This window comes from Martes martes (assembly GCF_963455335.1).
Source record: "Martes martes genome assembly, chromosome: 4".
NCBI classification, from domain to species: domain Eukaryota; kingdom Metazoa; phylum Chordata; class Mammalia; order Carnivora; family Mustelidae; genus Martes; species Martes martes.
This window is the reverse complement of record NC_137891.1, coordinates 191020007-191033919: the sequence shown is the minus strand read 5'-3', so window position 1 is coordinate 191033919 and position 13913 is coordinate 191020007. Positions and strand designations below refer to the sequence as shown.

Below are 13913 nucleotides of genomic sequence, written 5' to 3'. Positions count from 1 at the left end.
ACTAGCTACCACACCCCTCCCCATCAGTTAAAGAAAAGGAATGGGGACGAGGGGAACCGACGCCTTCCGCTTGGGGTGAAAGTGGGGATTTGGCCTGTGGTCAGTGCTGTCACCCCTTCCCAGAGGGCAAGAGGGGGTGGTCAGGAGAGAGAGTGGGGTGCACAGCTAATCCTCCAACCCCGGGATCCTGGGGTGTGGCGCTGCAGTGACTAGGTTTGGGGGACAGGAGCAGAGAAGTGGGCGGGACCGTTGCTGAGCCTCAGATGTGGAGGGGTGCAGGGACAGGTGCCCCAGCCTGCTCCCAGGAGAACTGGATCCCCCTGGCCAAAGGAGAGGGTCCTTGCCTCAGCTGGACTTGGAGCCCCCTGGACTAGGTTTGGTGGTTTTTTGTAGTTGCTTTTTTTCCCCCACAGAACGTTCCTAGGGAGGGCTCAGGGGACCCGGCCTGTCCCGGCTCCGGCCCCTAAAACCACCCCCCGAGCAGAAATCGGATCATTCCTTCTCCATGGAGACGGGGAGCGGTGGTAGCTTCTTTCAGATTGGCCTGCGCAAGCTACAGCTGGGATCCCCAGCCCAGCCCCCTCCCCTCCACCACACCAGGGCACTTTGCCAAGTCCCTGCAGGATTTTCCCGACTTCCTCCCCGCTGCTCCTGGGTGTGGCTGGGGTGGGGGGAGGCGATGAAAGCAGCCCAGCCCTCTCCTGGCTGGTTATCTTCCTTCTAGAGCCCACTATGTGTCTCAGGTCAGGAGGGAGAAGGTTAGACAAGGCTCACCCCCCAGCTGGGCCACTGGAAGGAGGAGGGGTCCCTACAGAAGCTGCCGTCCCAAGGCTCCCAGCAGGGCCCTGGCAGGTGGGCAGGCCACCGTTGTCTTTGACCACTCATTCCAGAAGTCTCGGCTTCCCAGAGCTCCTGAAGGAAGGGGTTTCTTCTCAGAGAGTGTGTGGGCTCATGTCCCCTGCGCGTACGTCTCCACGGACATGCGAGCACAGCCTGCAGCTCCCGCAACCCTTCTGCACCCCCACCCCCCAGCTGTGGGTGTCTCAGGGCTTGGTTTGTCAGAGCAGGTACCCTCAGGGCCCCAGGAGTGAGAGTGTGTAGGGTGGGGCCACCCTGTGCTGCCCAAACTTGATTTTGTGGTTCGAAGTCTGCCTTGCCTATGTTCACCGTAGGAGCCTGGCAGGAGGAGGGGTCTTTCTTTCACCTCCTGGGGTGGGGGGGGGGTCTTAGCCCACCCACAGGGCTGCAAAAGAGCCAAGCTGGCTCGGAGCCCATTGCCCTGAAACTCCAGAGTCCATGTTAGGTGCCCCTGGCTGTCAGTGGGTGGGCAGATGGGGAAAGTAGGGCCCTGGAAGGCAGGAATCTAGACCAGGTGGACCCCCTTCCCATACCCAGCCTGAGCCGAGATGGACGTTATGGGAGGCGGCCGGGGTCAGTTAGACCTCGGGGGTGGGAGTGCTGCTTCCTGGGAGAGGGCATGTGTTCACAGGCTTCCTGTCCTTCTGGGTGACGCTCGAAGGCAGTGGCCTCTCTCGTGTTTGTGGGCTTCCTCTGGGGGGCTGACCCAAAGATCTCCATCCATCTCTGCCCCGGGTTTGAGCCTACCCTGGACATCCGGCCTGAGCAGCTGAGGTGGGACGAGAAGAAAAAGCCCAGGTGGCCAGTCTGCTGCTCGTCCCTGGACTCTGCGGCATCATGTCCCCAGTGGAAAGGGGACACTGACACCTGCCCCCCCTCCCACCATGTCCACCGAAGGTTCGAGTCTGGCGGTACTTGAAGGGCAAAGACATGGTGACCCAAGAGAGCCTGCTTGACGGTGGCAGCAAGGTGGTGATCGGTGGCTTTGGAGACCCCCTCATCTGTGACAACCAGGTGTCCACTGGGGACACCAGGATCTTCTTTGTGAACCCTGCACCCCCATACCTGTGGCCAGCCCACAAAAATGAGCTGATGCTCAATTCCAGCCTCATGCGCATCACGCTGCGGAACCTGGAGGAAGTGGAGCACTGTGTGGAAGGTATGGAGCCTTGCCGGGGGGGGGGGGGGGGGGCTGGGGGGGGGTGACTGCAGGGCAGGCTTGGAGGAGCTCCGTCACACCCTGGGGGGCGCAGGAGAGTTCACTGTAGGCCAGAGCACATGTGTCTTGTGGTCTGACCTCCTTCCTGTCCCCCTGGTCTCCCAACTGAGTCCGGCCCTCTCGAGGTCAGCTCCGATCTCTGACATTAGTAGGGATTCCCATGGACCAGCCCCTGCCCCACAGTGCCACTGTCTGGTGTCTTGCAGCCAAGTAAGGCTGCAAGTCCAAGCCAGTCCTGCAAAGGGACAGGCTTCCTTCTCTTCTGCTTCCCCTCCCCCCCCAGGCTCCACACCCTCTCCTGGAGGGTCCTTTTCTGAGTGAGAGGCGGGGACCAGGTGAATGAACCCCAGCTGTTTGTATTCCTGCAGAAGCCCAAACATCTGTCTGGATGGGTCCCAGATGTTGAGCAAACCCCTCAGAGTGGGGCATAGGGGTTGGAGGAGGGGCCGCCCCACTGTGTGTTCCAAGAGGCCTGTCATTTCTGGAAAGAGGGAGTTTTGTGGCATGGATATGTCTAGGGGGTTTGAGTGGATGTGGAATTCCCTGAGTCGTCTGCTGTCCACATAGCACATGGCTGCTCTGAGTGGCTCAGCGCACTCCTCCCCCAGCCCAGCCTCTGTGAGGGGAGCTGGAATCACATGACCCTGGCTTCCAGGCCCCACCCCCCTTTGCCCCAGGAGAGTCCCAGTTGGGGGCTGGGATCCTTTGCTGGGGAATGTGGCAGGGAGACTATAGGAACTGCCCCTCGCCCCCACATCCTGTCTGTCCCCTCATGGCTGCCTGGGAAGGGATGCGTTGGAGGGGGCGGTGGGGGGGGGGTGGAAAGAACACTTCCTCCTCAGGCCAGTGGGAAGGGTCTGTGACTTCCTTTCCCTGGAAGGCAACTCGGTCCCCGCTGTGGGTTCTTTCAGGAGCGGGGAGGTCCCACCTTCTGTCCAGCTTAGGGTGTGATGTTGGCTTGGTTTCAGTGGGATCCGGTGGTGGTCTTAGAGGGACTTGCAGGAGCAGGGGCAGAACCTGAAATGGCGAGGCCTGTGGCATTCCGCCCAGCCTCTTGTCATCTGTTTCTGGGGCTGCTCCAGGACCAGGGGCCTTAGCGTCACACAGAGAAGCCAGCAGGTCCCTTCCCTGCAGACCAGCTCTCACACAGAGCCAGGACTTGAGACCCTGGTCCTGCTCTGGACAGGTCCAGGGGAAAGATGGGAGGGTGGCCTGGCGATGGCGATCCCTGTGGGATGCTGATGCCAAGTTTTGGGGACGCGTGGGGGGGGCTGTCTAAGGAGAAGCTGGAGAAGAGGGGTCAGGGTACAGAGAGTCTCCTGTCCTCGTGAGATAGAGTGAATTATCAACTCTACAGCTGGGCGGGTCCAGCCTGAGGGTCCGTGACTCAGTAACTGTGGCCTTCTGTGGGGTCAGAGGGCCACCCTGGACAGAACAAGGTTTGGCATTTTGCCAAAGCCGGTTGTACCCACGCCAGCCCCTGGCTCTGAACATGCCAGGCTGGGCATGGGGACAGCTAAAAAGGAGGGTACCCAGGGAGAGCCCCCCAGCCAGGACTGGCTGAGGCCTGACCTACTGTGTGCCCTGGGCAGCCGGTGCGCAGGTATTAGGCTAGGACCTGAGCTCCAGCTGGAGGGAGGGCGGTGCTGGACACGCAGGCCAGCGTACAGTCATGGCATGAGCTCCCAGGACGGGCGGAGACATCGGCTCTCCTGGGGTGGGCCTGGGGGTGAGGACAGTCTTGGGGAGAGGGCATGCAGAGAAGGGCTAACACTGGGACTGGCTTGGGGCCTTGCTGGGGGAGCCAGGTGGAGGGGAGGAGCTCAGTCTCCACTGTGAGGTGGCCAGAGATTTTGAGGCGGGTGACACAGACCTCTGCTTTGAAAGCAAACCAGGTGCCATGGGGAGGGGGCTGGGAGGGCTGAATTCTAGGACAGGGTTGATGTCCCCAGGAGCCCAGGGTGAGGGAGGGCACCTCCCTGAGGCACGAGATCCCCTGGAGCCAGGCTCAGGCTTGGGTAAGGAATAATTCTGTGCCCCCCTTCCCAGGCTGGGTGGGGGTGGGAGGACGGCCCCTCTCCTGTTCTGCAGGAGGGAAGGACTCAGACCCCAGGACTCCATCCTTGGCTCTCCGTGAGCCAAGGCCTCACCCTCATGAGGGGGTCAGATGGACAGGACTCTTCCCCATCTGACTCTGACCCCATTCTGTTCCCAGGGTCTCCACAGTTGTCCCAGCCCCACAGGGCCCAGAGGGAAGTGGGGCAACCCCTAATCTCTGCAGGTCACCCTGAGACCGCAAGGTCCCACTGTGAGCAGGAGGTCCTAGTCCGTGGCACACTTCCCTCCCCAGGCCTCCCCATTCCTAAAGCCCCAGAGCGGCCAAGGTAGGGGGCATGTCTTCCCAGGCCTACCTCCTGGGGTGCACCCTTGGTCTGCTCCCTTCTCATCCCTGCCTAGCACTGTCCTGAAGGGACGCCTGCCGCTGGGTGGCACACACAGCTGCTCCCCCAGGCCCGCAGGGTCTTCCTGGCTCGGCAGGTCCGGCCCCTTCCCCAGCCTCCAGCCCCCAGGAAGGCTCCTCCTCCCCCATCCTCAAGTCCTCCTCCTCCTCCCCCCCCCGGGGAACCACATTCCTGGCATAACCGAGACAGGTATGTGTCCCTCCCTCTGCGCCACCTTTGGGTGAGGGAGGCCTGACGCTCTGGGCAGCGCCTGCCAGGAGACCCCCCACCCCCTGCTTTGTCAGGGAAGTAGCTGGGCCCCTTCCAGTGCCAGCTGCCCACGCACTGAGAGCCTGCCCAGGCTGGCAGCTAGGCCAGCATTTCCTCCAGCCCTCAGCCACCTTGCCCTGGTCTGGACACTGCCCCTAGCCTCCCACCACCCTCCCCACCCTGCCCCATGAAGACTGGTCCCAGGGCTTCTCCTGCAGCCCCCAGAAAGGACATGGGTCTGGCTCCCACTGGGAGCCAGAAACAGAGAAAGGAAGTGTTGTCTGTCCTCAGCTGGGGCCTGGCACAGGGACAGGGTCAGATTGAGTCTGGCACCGGCCCAGCCCTGCCCAGCCCTGGAGGGGGTCCTGGCAGGCCAGCTGTCTAGGACCTGAAGGAGGGCAGTGCCGCAGGTCGGGATGGGGAGCCAGTAGGTCCCAAGCTGCCTGACTCTTTTCAGGCCCTGCAGGCCTTGGAGCCCGGGTGGGTGACAGACACCCCCAGGCAGGACCAGCTCCCCACTGTGCGGGGTGGGAGATGTCCAGGAAGGTATCTGGGCTCTCTCCTCTGTTTTCTGGCACTTAGCTTCCCTACTCCCCCCACATTCCTCCCTGCTGAAGTGGGAGGTGGCTTCTCCCTGTTCCCTCTTCTGCTCTCTTCTAGACTGTGGGTTCTCACCCCACCCCTTTGCAGACCCCACCCAGTATCCTCCTGGGCCCCTCCCCCAGGCAGGTCAGCCAGGAGGGCTGAGAGGAGGCAGGCCCAGACCGGAGGCAGCCTGCCCCACTCTCTCTCCTGCCCTTCACTGGGGGAAGGAGTCTGCCCAGGTGGGGCGTGACCCCCCACCGTGCTGGCCTGTCCCCACCTGGGGCGTCCTTGGCTGGAAGTCAGGTGCTTCCTGGGCACCTGCTGGCTTCGGCTTTGATTTTGGTGTGCCTCTGCTGGGGCAGCCCCAGGGGTGGGCTTTGCTAGCTGAAACCAAGGGCTTGCTCTCTTGTCACTTCCCTGGGGATGTCTTTCCCTTTGGGTGGGCCGGTCTAAGCCAGTAGAAACAGCGCTTGGCTTTTTCCAGACCCCACCCGCCCCCCCATCCCAAGCCCCTGCAGACTGGAAATGGAAAAAAATGTTGTTTTGGAACTGTCCTCCCTCTCCCTCTGTCTTCACTGACCACCCCGAGCTGTGCTGAGCTGTGCCGAGCTGTGCGGGGCAGAACGCATCCTGGTGGGGCTGGCTCTGCCCTTGCCACCCCTCTGTGGGGGCTGGGGCCACGCTGCACAGATGAGGAAATGGGAGATCACCTGCTCCGTGTTAGCTGTCCCCACCCTGCCAACCCTCACAGGCTGGGGGGCAAGGATGGCAGAGGAGGGGATGGGGCTGCCCCAGGGAAGATAGTGGAACAGGGGCCTGGCCTCAGGGCCAAGGGTCCAGCGCAGTGGCCGGGTGGCCATGTTGCTTCCTTCCTGAAGGGTTAATCCCCCCCAGCCCCATGAGAATCAAAGCCTACCACCCAGCACCACAGGACGGTGGAAAACAGGCCTCCTTTCCAGCCCCACCCTTTGCCTCTGCAAAGGGTGTCTCTGGGGGACCCAAGACAGTCACCCCCTGTCTCCCCCTCACCCAGCAGTTTCCTCCTGGGGGTAGGGTAGAGAAGGGACCCCCTTTTCTGCTGTGCCCTCCTGGCCCTAGCACTCCCTTGCCCCTGGGACAGGGGCGTCAGGGCTCCCCACTCTGGCCACTGAGGCCTGGCGGGGGCTGGGCTGGGGGCTCTAGGTGCAGTCCCCACGGTAGCCCACATAGTGCTCTACACCCCAGAGTCCCAGGAAGTGCCCACTGAAAAGAGAGACAGGCAGCACCCCAGTGACAGTTACGCTAATAATAGTGACCCAGGTCGGTGAAGGAGGGTAATGTGCCCCCCTTAGTTCTGTACTGGGGCTTAGGAGGGGGTCATGTTCCAGCCCTAGGCTGTGTTCAGAGTCTGGAGGGGGCGACCTAGGCCTCTGGTGGAGCATCCAGTGGGGAGAGAATCTTCCCTCCAAGGGGCCTCTCTCCCCCCAGAGCGGATCCTGAGAACTTCCTCCGAGGAAGACCCCCCGCCAGGGGCTGCTTCCAGCTGGACCTGGGAAGGGGAAGACGGCCCCGCCCCGTCACCCCGCCCCCTCCCCGTCACCCCCCCCTCCCCCGTGGAGGGGAGGCTCAGGAGAGGGGAGCTTTCTGTCCTCCCAAGCGGCCGGCTGGTTCCAGCTGCGGGGCCCGCACATGTGTGTGCGCACGTGTCTGTGTACATGTGTGCGTGGGTGCCTGTAACCTCAGACGTCCTCCTCTGTGCACAGGGGGATCGTGGTCGGAGCCCAGCTGGTGGCCTGTGGTTTCTGCCACCCTTGTGTCCCTGGGCTTGGCCCGGGGCAGGAGCCCCTCGGGTGCTCTCACGACGGGCTCCTGGCCTCTGCTTGCCGTGGGTTCTCCCGTTCCTGCCTGCCGCCCACCCTGGGCCTGGCAGAGGGCTGGGCACCTCCCCCTGCCAGCTCTGCTTCTGGGAGTGACCACGGCGGTTTCCCAACACTGAGACGAAAGCGCTGTGCTGACAGGACAGAGTCCCTGGGGCCACTCCGGTGCACGATCTCAGCATGCGCCTGTGGGACCCTGAGTCCGGCGCAGGGCTCTGGGGGTGGCGGCGCAGTCAGGGAGTCGAGCCGGGCCGGGCAGAGAGCCGGGTCTGTGCTGGCCGAAGGCGGGTCTGAGGCGACCCTGCTCCTCGCAAGGCCCTGGGAGAAGCAGGCGGCGCCCTGTGGCCGCAGGAGCAGCTGCGTGTCTGTCCGCGGATGTGAGGGTCCAGTGCACCTCTGGGGACACAGAAGCACAGGCCTCTGCCCCAGCCGACCGCTCTTCCCGGGGTGGGAGGCCGTGGGGCCAGGTCCCGGCGTCACTCATCCAGCGGCTCCTGCCTCAGCCACATCCACCCGCCGCCCAGCACCGGGTCCCCCCGGGAAACGGGCTCACCGGAAGGGGCTGCTGCTGTCGCCCGCGCAGAGCCCCGCTAGGGGCCGGATGGGCTTCTCAAGGAAGCCTCGTGGGAGCTCTGTGCTGAGGGGTGTAGGCAAAGGGGGAGGGGTGTTCTGGGCAGACAGACAGACAGCATGAGGTCTAGTGGCTGCAGCGAGCAGCAGGTGTCCAGAGCCTGGGGGAGCGGTGGGGGGAGACCGAGCTGGAAAACCAGAGGCGACGGCTAAGACCTGCTGGCTGAGGGAGCAGGCTGGCCCTCACCCTTGGCGCCTGTGCCTTCCCACCGACGACAGCCCTACTCTCCCCCTGGGGGGACACTCCGCCTGCAGACACCATGCCTGCCTCTGCTTTTCTGTCCGCACCTGCCTCCTCTGCGGGTCTCTGTCTCTCTGCCCCTTTGTCTTCCGAACCTCTCTGCCTCTCCGAGCCCCAGCAAGTGTCTGCCAGGCATCGCCCTCATGGGGCCCCGTTCAGACCTCAGTGTCAGGTGGGTGCGCCCCTCCTGGCCTCCGCGGGGTGCCCAGCTCAGCGCAGCCAGGCCTCCTGACTCTCCAGGCCCTGCCCACACCTCGGTGCCTCCTGGCTCCCCCAGCTCTCTCTTCCTCCCGGAGACAGGCAGGCCGGATGGAGAAAGAGGAGGACTGGGGGTGTCCCCGAGAAGAGGGACAGAGGGTGTGGACGCGCACCCGCCCCACTCCATCCCTCCTTTGGCTGCCGGCAAGGACTCGCCGCTGTTCCGGTGGCGCCCCCTGGTGGCGACCGCCTGTGTCCTGGCCGGGGTCCAGGCTTCGATGGGGCTCCCTCCCCCGGGCTCCCGGGCCTCAGGAGCTGCCCCCCCCGCTCCGCGCGGCTCGCTCCTTTGCCCCGCTGGCACCCCCTGGCTCCTGCAGGCCCCTGGGACTTCGCAGCTGTGTCCATCCGGAAGTTCTCTCCACGCATCTGTGCAACCCCTTCTCCTCATCACCCAGGTCTCTGCCCCCAGGTGACCTCCCTGAGGGCAGACCGTCCCTCTGACTCGGCACCCGCTTAGCCTGCACAACGCAGGAGCTCAGACAGGCTAGCGAGACAGGGCTGGAGGGACCCCGGTCACCAAGGAGCAACACCCAAGGAGTTAGGGACAAGTGTAGAGGCCTGTGTCAGGCCGCTGGCATCCGGGCATGTGGACTTGCCGAGCCGCTCCTCAAAACGGCCACGTAATCCCACCACCCTGCCTTGTGGACTCACGGGCAGGAGGGTGGGCCTTGCCTGCTGTCCAGATGGGTGGGCTCTCAGCCACCAGAGTCAAACGTGGCTACCTGCCGGCCTCACCTGAGCTGAGAACGGGAGGCTTGGGCCTGACATGGCCTCCTTCCTAGTGGCTGGCCTTGGGCCAGCAGCAACATCCCACTGTGAAGCGCCCATTGTCGGCCGAGGCCCAGACAGAGGGAATGGCTGCAGCTTGAGGGCAGACACCGGGAGACGGGGGACCGGAGGTGAGGGGCTGCCCTGTCTGACCAGGGCAGCCAGACCCCTGTGGCCCTGGACAAGCTAGGTAGCCTACACCTGAGCCATCCATGGCAGCCACATTTTCTGTCCTCGTGATGCATACCTCGAGATCCCCAGGGGACGTGGGACGTGGGACAGACAGACGGGGTGGCTCCGGCCAGGGGAGGCCCCAGCATTAGAGGTGTGTGTGGGCGGGTGCCCTGGGACCATGCTGAGGGGAAGGTGGGGCCACCCCACCCTGCCCTTTCCTGGGTAGCTGCGCCCAGGCCCCTCCAGAGTGAGGAAGGGGCTCTCTGCATGAGAAACGGGCCATCAGGCTGCTGGTGGGCTCGACACCCCGTCTTCTCCAGACCCCACCCCTCAGCTTCCTTCTCGTGTCCAAAGAAGTTCCTGGAGAGCCTTCGTGTGTGCACATGCATGTGCTTGGGGGCAAACCCGACGTGTGTCGTGCGGGTGAGGGACAAGGCTCCTGCTACCTGAAGGCGAGAGCCTGTGTGCGAGCTGCCCGGGGTGCGTTCTTGCCAGTGAGTGAGGAAGGAGTGTGTAACACCCAGTGCCGGCGCAAACCTGGGTGTCCCCACTGTAACTTCTGGAACGCTGAACGTGCGTGTGCTGTCCTACGTGGCTGAGTGGGAGCCCAGAGACCGGAGGGGCTGTTTCTGACCCGGAATATCCTCTGTTCCTTCCAAGGGTATGTGCTGGCGTAGGCTGGTCAGAGCTGAATGATTTTGAGTCTGAAGATCCCAAAATAGCTCTTGGTAGCTGTGTTCCCCTCCCCCTGCTGGGTCTGGGGCCTCAATGGCCCTTTGTCTCTCTGAAGGCGTGGAGTGTGGAGCCCTGTCGGGGGCTCAGACTCTGACTGAGGCCAGGAAGGACAGGCTGCCTGCTGGCTCCCCTTCCCCCAAGCCAGGCCCTACGGCCCACCCCCCTGTGGGCCCAGTGGGCTGGTCTTCCCCCCACGGGAGCCTCTGAAGGCGAGCCCATTTGCCCACAGAGACAATCCGCACCCCAGACTCACACGGATCCCCAGGGTTACCCCTCCCACAGCCTGGTTGCTTTATCCCCTTCATCCCGCAGAGTCTTCCCGTGTTGCTGTGGCCGTAGCAGACGGCGCCCGTGTGCTTGGGCATGTGAGCATTGCCTGGCGTTTGACCCCTGGCACTGTCCGCGGGGCCCTCGCTGAGCCCAGGGATGTGGATCCGGGGGGACTGCAGTGACCAGTAAATGGGAAAATGTGTGAACCGCCTGGCTCGCCACACCAAGTGTCCGGGCTCTGAGCCAAGCCCTGCCCCAAGAAGATAAAAAGTCAGACCCTGCCCCGGGTGCTCCCCGTCCAGGGCGGCGCCCTGGGGAGCTGCCGGCACTCCGTGTGGTGTGGGCAGTGCCAAGGTCCAGTGAGGTGAGGTAGGGGATGGGAGGCACCCCTGAGAAGGTGAGGCTGACCCGGGGCCAGGGTCTCCTGATGGGTCCTGCCGCTCTGGGTCCACTGCAGTGTGAGGTGAGGGAACCTTGCCGTTTATTGGTTTTTCCTGCAAAGTTTGATGAGGTTTCCTTTCCTTAGGCTCTGGGAGGTTTGAAGACCTCCGCTGTGGGTACTGGGGGACCCTGGCAGCATGGCAACCCCGTGTGGGATATGGCACGAGTGTGCCTGGCCACAGGACGGAAAGGAGTCAAAGCAGATGGTCCTCATAGAACGAGACCCTGGCTGGCCGGCAGGTGGCTGCTGGGCCTGAGGAAGTGGGAGGGGGGCAGAAGGTTGGGGGGAGTGTGGAGGAGCCTCCTGACCAGGAACTGGGGAGCTCTAGGGATGTGTTTGTGACACAACTGAATACAGCACAGGACGGAGGAACCGCTGGAGGCTTGGTGGGAGTTGAGCACCGAGGTGTCCATTTGTGCCCTGGGGTGGCGTCGCCACAGACGAGCGGAGAGTTGGCACTAGAAGGGCTTGTGCCAGGGGAGAGGGGCTGTGCTCAGTGCTTGTCTCCAGACGTGGAGTGAGACGAGACCTCCAAGTGACCGGAGTGGCACGGGTGGCTGGCTGGCTGAAAGGGGGAGCTGCTGACCACATGTGCTGACACCCCTCCGGGGAGGCCTGAGCGCAGCGTGTGAGTAAGTCTGAGCGAGTGGGCAGCCGTGTGTCTGTTGAGTGTGGGCCTGTGGGTAGATGGGTGTGACTGAGCATGGATGACGTGGGGGGCAGTGGTGCAATTAAGGTCTTTTCAGCAGGGCTGGGGAGTTGGTCAGCAGCCCTTGGAAGGAATTGACCAGAAGGGGTCCTGGGCTGGGGTGGGTGGGTCCTGACCCCAAGGAGAAGAGGGATCCTCTGTGCCTTGGAGGCCAAGTTTCCTCTTCCTGTCTCTCCAGAAAGGGCTGGCCGACTCAGAGAGGGACAGCCAGAGGTCACTGCAGGGCCTCGAAGGCCTGTGACCAGGTCCAGGCTGGTCCAGGTGGCCAGACGTGGTGGGGGTGGCGGTAGCCCTTAGGGGTCCCTCCCAAAGGACTGTGGGCAGTGGAGGGATGGGGGCGCAGGGGAATGAAGGGTTAGTCCCAGAGATGGCCACCTATGGGATTCCGGCTGCGGAGGGTGGGGCGTGACCCGTGTGGATGATGGGGCCGGTGCACGACCGTCGCCTTACCCCCAGGCCGGCAGGAGCTAGGAAAGGGGCGTCCTCAGGCGGCGGACGTCGAGAGGCCTGACTCCCCGGTGGGCCCCCGCGCCCCGGCCCGGCTGTGACGTCACGGCCCGGCCGCTCGCTGGTGACCTCCGGGGGGCGCTCCAGGCCCGCGGGACCCGGCCCGGAGGCCCGCGACAATTTACATAATGATGCTCGACCGGGAGCTCATTTGCATGTTCCGCTCTCCGTCCCCGAGAGGAGGCGGGCAGGACGCGGGCGGTGTGAGGTGCTGCGGGCAGTTCCCAGGTGGGGGGTGGGCCTGTCTCGCCGCCCCCTCCTCCTCCGCCGCCGCCGCCCTCGGTGCTGGACCCCGCGCGCTCCCCACCTGTGTGCGCACCTGGGGCCCCTCCCCCACAGGCCACCGCCAGGGCGGGGCCGGCGCGGGCACCTACGGGGGCGCGCGCACGCGGGGGCGCGCACACCGCAGCCGCCCATGGAGTCTTGCGCGCGGGCGCGAGCCCCCCTGCGGGGAGTCGGCGTGACCCTCCCGCCCCGCGCCGCGGCCTCGGCCGCTGACCCGCTCCGGCCGGCCGGGCTCCGCAGGGGGGGCTCCGCAGGGGACCCGCCCCGCCCCTGACCCCGCCCCGCCCCTTCTCCCTCCGCCCCCACCCCGCCCCGGCACCTGCCTCCTCCCCCCCCCCCCCGCCTCCCTCCGCGCCCACCCTCCCTGCGACCCCTGCTCCTGCCCCGGCCCCGGCTCCCACCTCGCCCCCCACCCCCCACCCCCACCCCTGCTGCTGCCCCCGCCTGCGCCCGCGGCCCCTTTTGTGCCGCCGCCCTCCCGTCCTCTTCCGCCCGGTCCCCTGCGCCGCGAGCCCCGACTCCCCGCGGACGGCGGGGTCCCCGGGGGCGGCTTCCTTTGTCTCGGCTCCCGCCCTCCTTCCGCGGCGCCCCTCGCCCCTCGCTCACCGCCTCAGCCCCGGCGAGGGCGACGCGAGCGGGCGCTGCTCGGCCGGAGGCGGGAGCCGAGGCGCGGCCCTCCGAGGCCCTTTATTCTCCGCTCGCCGACGCGCGCCTCCTGCTCGCTGCCGGCGCCGCTCCCGCCTCGGCCGGGACCGGAGACCCTCGCGCCCGGCACCGCGCCGCCGGGGCCCCTCGGGCCGGCGCCTCCCGGGAAGCCGGCCGGGCGGGGACGCGGGCTCCGGGAAGACCGAGCGCGGCCGGAGCCCTGCGGACAGCTGCCGGCTCCCACGGCTGCCGGCTCGTGGACGCAAGGGCTGGCCGCTGGCCGGTCCAGGCTTCTCCTCTTCCTCCTGGGAGCCCTGCCCACCGCCCGTGATGAGCCTCGAGGGCCACGGCGGGGTCCTGCGGCTCTCCGGGCAGGGACCGCACTGAACTTGGAGCGCACAGCTGCTGTCAGCTGCGCCGGGGGTCCCAGCATGGGGGGAGTTGCCCCGAAGAGGCCCAAGGGCGCCCCTTGAGGAGCCCCCACGCCCTGAGCGTGGGGGCTGGGAACCCAGGGCCATGCCTCGGCTGCGTCTGGAGCGGGACCCGCGGCAGCAGCGCGGGGTCTCCCTGCTGGTGCGCTATTTCATGATCCCCTGCAACGTCTGCCTGATCCTGCTGGCCACTTCCACGCTGGGCTTCGCTGTCCTCCTCTTCCTCAACAACTGTACGTGGTTTTGGGCATGGCCACCCTGGGCCCGGCTCGCGTGAGCCTCCTGCTGGCTGAGGTCGCTTGCCTCAGCCACCGGGCGGACGGGGGGGACAGGCAGGGTCACACAGAGGCTACCCGCTGAGACGGGGCTCACAGGGGCCACCTGCATCTTCTGAGGACAGGATGGGCCCTTCTTGGGATCTCTGGGCCCCGTGAAGCTTATCTGTGGGCTCACGGGGGCCTGAGCTGCAGAGACAACCTGCTTTGGGAGGCAGGGGCCGCGGACTGCCCTGCAAGTGGGAGCTCTGGCAGGGCCTGGGGCCGGTCTCAGCTAGGGAGGGTGTGGCTGCCCGCAGGCTTGTTGTTCGGCC

The 13913-nt window shown here is 65.4% G+C and overlaps 1 protein-coding gene across 1 annotated transcript in view; it reads left to right on the top strand.

Moving 5' to 3' along the window:
• The window catches only part of AGRN (agrin), a gene marked incomplete at its 5' end in the record, with an annotated part of 33494 nt that overhangs the window by 608 nt on the left and 18973 nt on the right, over positions 1-13913 (top strand). The window contains one exon of the mRNA XM_080802995.1: positions 1756-2017. Coding sequence (XP_080659121.1) covers positions 1756-2017 — 262 coding nt within the window. The remainder of the gene's footprint in view (positions 1-1755; positions 2018-13913) is intronic.